We start from the raw sequence: 4,722 nt of genomic DNA, 5'->3' as shown, positions 1-4,722 counted from the left end.
CCTCGATCTCAACTCGAAATTCCCGGGTTCTGCCACTTTAACTTTTTCTCGGGAAAACCGACTCAAAGATGCCAATCATCCGCGACGTATTTACCTGCAATATCACTGAGCTCTGATGGTATCCCATACAAGTCGGACTAGAAAGAGAGGCCAGTGTCAGGGCGCTCCAATTAAGCGGTAGCCAGTAATAATACCGACCACTGATCTGCTAATGGAACGATCAATTAGTATAAGAGTCTTAGATATTTTCGCATTGATACTTGACCAGATCTGTAGATTCTTTCGCCCATATTTTGTTGGTCAATTCAATGAAAGTTGATTTGTGTCGACATTTGCAAGAAGACACTGTACAAAAAGTTAACTTGGTATAGGTCGATTACCCCCTTGTGAGCTCTTCAGCCTCGCAGTTTCCAAGTATTTTACTGTAGAATAGTTTCGGCACAATTAAGTCATAGCCCCATGACTCCTATATAGCTGTCGTTTGGCCTGGTAAACGCTACAGTTGTCAAGGAGCCGAATGCTGCAGTTTAATTAGATGTTCCCAGAGTAAATTCTGCTGCCAGCTTCGTTCTTTTGTACTTCAACTCCAACCGTGGATTGATATCTACCTCAAAGGTAGGTAGGCAGAAAATTTAGTGAACTCGACTTACTAGGGGTAGAGTGTAGGCATCCTGTGATTAACGCAGAGGCATCCCTCTGTACTTCTCTAGAGCCGACCAGCATACGATGATGGCAGAGAAAAATAGGGGTCAGACAACTTTAAACACAACAGCGTGCTTTAAAGGCGCGCTCTGGACGGTCATATCTTTCTTGCGTCGCTCTGTAAGTTTTCGATTCCCATCCAAGTTCCACGAGTTATACCGAGGTATTAAATCTCGTAAGACAGTGCAAGCCCCACACCGTTGAAAAAGGGAGGGAGTACAATTTTGAGTCTTGCTAGAATTGAGCTTAAGGACAAGTGTTTTTTTGAGCTCGGCCAAAATCGCTACAGCGGTTGTAACGCAAATCAAGAAGAAGAAGTTTTGTCAGAATTATCCTAGTCCTTAGAGCATTAAATCTTATTGCGCACTGTGTATATAAACACTATCATTTCACCCTGCCGAGACTTGCTACGTATCACAACGTAGAAGTGCGCTAGTCTACATAAATTTAATATTTTGCTTCATCCTGTGCTGTTATTTTCTTTTAAGTTTAATAATTACAAATATTTAGCGTCTTCATATCGTCACTTATAACAATGAAAATGAGATAAGATGTGAAGTAATTAATGCTACTAATTGCATTCTTACAATTGCATGCATTTTAGCTTTTTAGTTTGTCTGAACCTTGGTAATTCAGCTATCAAATAGAGTAATTATATTTGCACCACCGATTTAGCCTGAAAATGATTGTGAATTTAAAATGTTTAATAGCGCCAATAGTCGATAGCAATAGGCGGCGAGCAAATATACGCTGATAGAGCTGATAAGATTGTAGCTACTGGGTGACTCAATAAGACCGCAGATTTTCTTTTATAAAAAAAAAACATAAAAAAAAAATTTAAAATTTGTTTTTCACTACATTTTAGTCTATGGCATTTATGTACAAATTAAAATATCCGTTAAAAGCATATTAAATTTTTCCAAAAAAGCTCCAGAGAAAAAAGAATGTCGAATTGCAAGATTCCGGCGGTCATTTGACTGCGTTGTTTCGTGAAACATAGCATCTTGGGATCCTAGTTCGCAATTGAGGCTGTTTGAGTGGCAACGTCGCACAGTGGTCCAATATGCTAAGCTAGGGTGATTTTATTAAATTTTTTGTTTGTAATTTTTCAATTAATTTTTTAACAAATATGTAAGAATATTGTCTACTTAAGAGTAAATGCAACTTTGTTTGAAAAAATTTGGGCAGCTATTTGGGTGAAAAATTAAATTGACGAAATATATGAAAAGATCACCGAATTGGACGCGCACACATTTTTTTGGAGCTTATAAAGTTTTAACCTTTTTGGTGAGTACCAATTTTATTTTATTTTTGTAGACGAAATCTTTTTTATATCGCGAAATACAGAGCACTTACTATAATTATTCTGGCAATTGGTCTATATACCAATAGTATCCACAAAAAAAAAACCGCGCCTAGCGGCACCCATATATTTGCTTTTTATTTGCAACATGACTCCCGAAATTTCTAAAAATGAAACAATTGACCGGGCGTGTCTGAACAAGTCTATTTTAGACTGACGCAACGATGTTTTATTTTTCAGTAAAACCGAAGCAAAGCTGCTTGTTGGTGGACTCATGCTTGATTTCGATTCTAAATTGGGACGTCCCTAGTTTTGATTATATACCTAGGTTTCAGTGTTAATCTATGTATAGACTGCCCATATCAAACGTCCGCCATTTGGTTTGGTACGCCATTTTCGATAAGGGTTTTTTTCTCTAAAAAGCACAGGGGTCTACTCGTCAAACCCCTCCAATAGATTCCCAGATGGAATGAAAAAATATGTAATCCATAATTTTTATGGTGGCGGCCATCTTTGACTTGGATTTAGATCTTTGGATTTTTTGTGGTGTACGGTAGTCTACTAGTAAAGCAATTTCATTTGAAACCCAAGTTGAGTGGATTTAAAAAAAAAGTAAGCTAAATAAATACGATTAAAAAACATCTGAATCACCCTTGAATCACCCTATACTCGTATTAGCCATGCAAACATAAACTATTCTATGCATGTACTCAATGGGAGCTTAAGGCATTTCATTCAGTAGCCAACTCAGTAATTGATAGGAGTTTGCGTAGTTTAGTTGCTGCTATGTTTAAACAATTCTTTCAATTCCTATTGGTCTTATGTGGAGCGTTAGCACTTGCCAGCGCTGGCGGATATGATGGGTGAGACCAGAAACTTCCTTTTTGTGCGCATCGGAATATGTCTAACAAACATAATACATAATTTACTTGCAGTTATCAGGTTTATAAAATCAAAGCGAAAAACCTCGCTGAAAGGAAAGCACTTCGCACACTAGCCAGTGAAGTCAGCGACAAATATGAATTTCTTGCACTAGGTCGCAACTTCAACGAAAGCGCAGGCGTACTTGTTTCACCACAAAAAAATGAAGCAACGCTTAAAGCTGTACTTGAAAAGCAACAACTATCACACACATTACAAAACTCAAATTTCGGACGCACCCTTCAAGACGGAGTGCTGAAGCATCGCATGCTCCACCAATCAAAACCATATGCCGCCGGCACTGGCCGTCTTGGCACCGAACGTTACCACACGCACAGCGAAATCAATGCGTATTTAGACGATTTGGCAGCACGCTATCCATCGCGTGTTTACGTCAAAATTGTTGGTAAATCATACGAAGGGCGACTGCTGAAGACCATAACCATCACGAATGGTGATGGACGCGCCGGTAAAAATGTAATTTTCATTGATGGTGGTTTCCATGCAAACGAATGGATATCACCGGCCACGGTCGTTTTTTCAATAGGCGAATTGGTTGAAAATTTCGAAGAGCATGCTGAGCTCTTAAACGATTACGATTGGATCGTATTGCCGGTGGTGAATCCCGATGGTTATGAGTACACACAGTTGTCGAGTGAGACAAGACTTTGGCGTAAGACGCGCCAACCTGTCACCTTAAGCAATGGCACCGTGTGCTATGGCACCGATCCGAATCGCAACTTTGATTTTCATTGGTTGGAAAAGGGTGCGTCATCGGATCCCTGCTCAAATTTCTACGCTGGGCCGCGCCCATTTTCAGAGCCCGAAACGGTGGTTGTGCGTGATATCATGCATACGCTACGTGGTCGCGGTATTCTATACTTGTCTTTGCACTCGTACGGCAGCGCCTTCTACTATCCATGGGGTTGGGGGCCGTGAGTATACTCGCAGCAAATGCAGGACATTTTCTATTTTTTAATTATATCAAACACGTTGCTAACTTGATTATTGTTCGCAGTGTATTGCCAGACACTTGGGAGGACTTGCATGAAGTGGGTGTAGTAGGCGCGGAAGCTATACACGCATACAACGGCACCGAGTACGAAGTGGGTTCTTCGACAGCGCTCTATGGTGAAGCCTGTGGTGCAAGCGATGACTATGCCTTCAATGATGGCTTTGCATTAGCCTACACAATGGAATTGCCTTTTGCTGGTAGTAGCGGTTTTGAGCCGCCAGCATCCGATATTGATCGCTTGGTGAGGGAAACCTGGGCAGGCATTCGTGCTGTGGGTAGAAGAGTGACGGTGAAGTATCCGCTGGGACGAAAGCGCGGACGTTAACGAAATGGTGGAGTCTTAAATGCGAAATGATTGTTCCCAAAAGTTAATAAAGCTATGAAACTCGTATTATTAAAACCTGATGGCGCTATCAGGCCGTTGATAAATGCCTTCACATTTATTGTGTTCCATTACTTGTTAAAGACTACTTGGTTGGGGGAAATTTAATTATTTTTCCGCAATACTTTTTAAAGTGAATTTAGTTTAGGTTAGGTTGGAGTGGCTGCCTGGATTTAGTAAGGGAGATAGGCTTCTGAAATCCTCCGCCAGAAAGTCATAAAAGTAACAGTGAAATGAGCGTGCTCTAGCCCCCGTTAGGCTAGAGTATGTACAGTGTAGGCTGCTTTCAAGTTCTATCTCGTCACGGCAGAGCGTAGATACTGGCCGGCAGGTCCGTTCTAGTATAATGCCTTTACATTAAACAGTAGCCGCTTATATTGCTGCTAACTAGCCGAAGTA

At 40.7% G+C, this 4,722-nt stretch overlaps 1 protein-coding gene across 1 annotated transcript; it reads left to right on the top strand.

Moving 5' to 3' along the window:
- Positions 1-2,791: 2,791 nt before the first annotated feature.
- LOC108364896 (carboxypeptidase B-like) lies at positions 2,792-4,266 on the top strand. Its single transcript, XM_017618776.1, has 3 exons — positions 2,792-2,868; positions 2,941-3,861; positions 3,945-4,266. The coding sequence occupies exons 1-3, from the start codon at positions 2,792-2,794 to the stop codon at positions 4,264-4,266; spliced, it is 1,320 nt and encodes a 439-aa protein (XP_017474265.1).
- Positions 4,267-4,722: the final 456 nt, after the last annotated feature.

Source organism: Rhagoletis zephyria, unplaced genomic scaffold (genome assembly GCF_001687245.7).
Source record: "Rhagoletis zephyria isolate East Lansing unplaced genomic scaffold, Rhagoletis_zephyria_1.1 Rzeph_scaffold_00035, whole genome shotgun sequence".
NCBI lineage: Eukaryota > Metazoa > Arthropoda > Insecta > Diptera > Tephritidae > Rhagoletis > Rhagoletis zephyria.
Note: the sequence above shows the minus strand (reverse complement) of the source record. Positions and strands in the feature narration are given on the sequence as shown.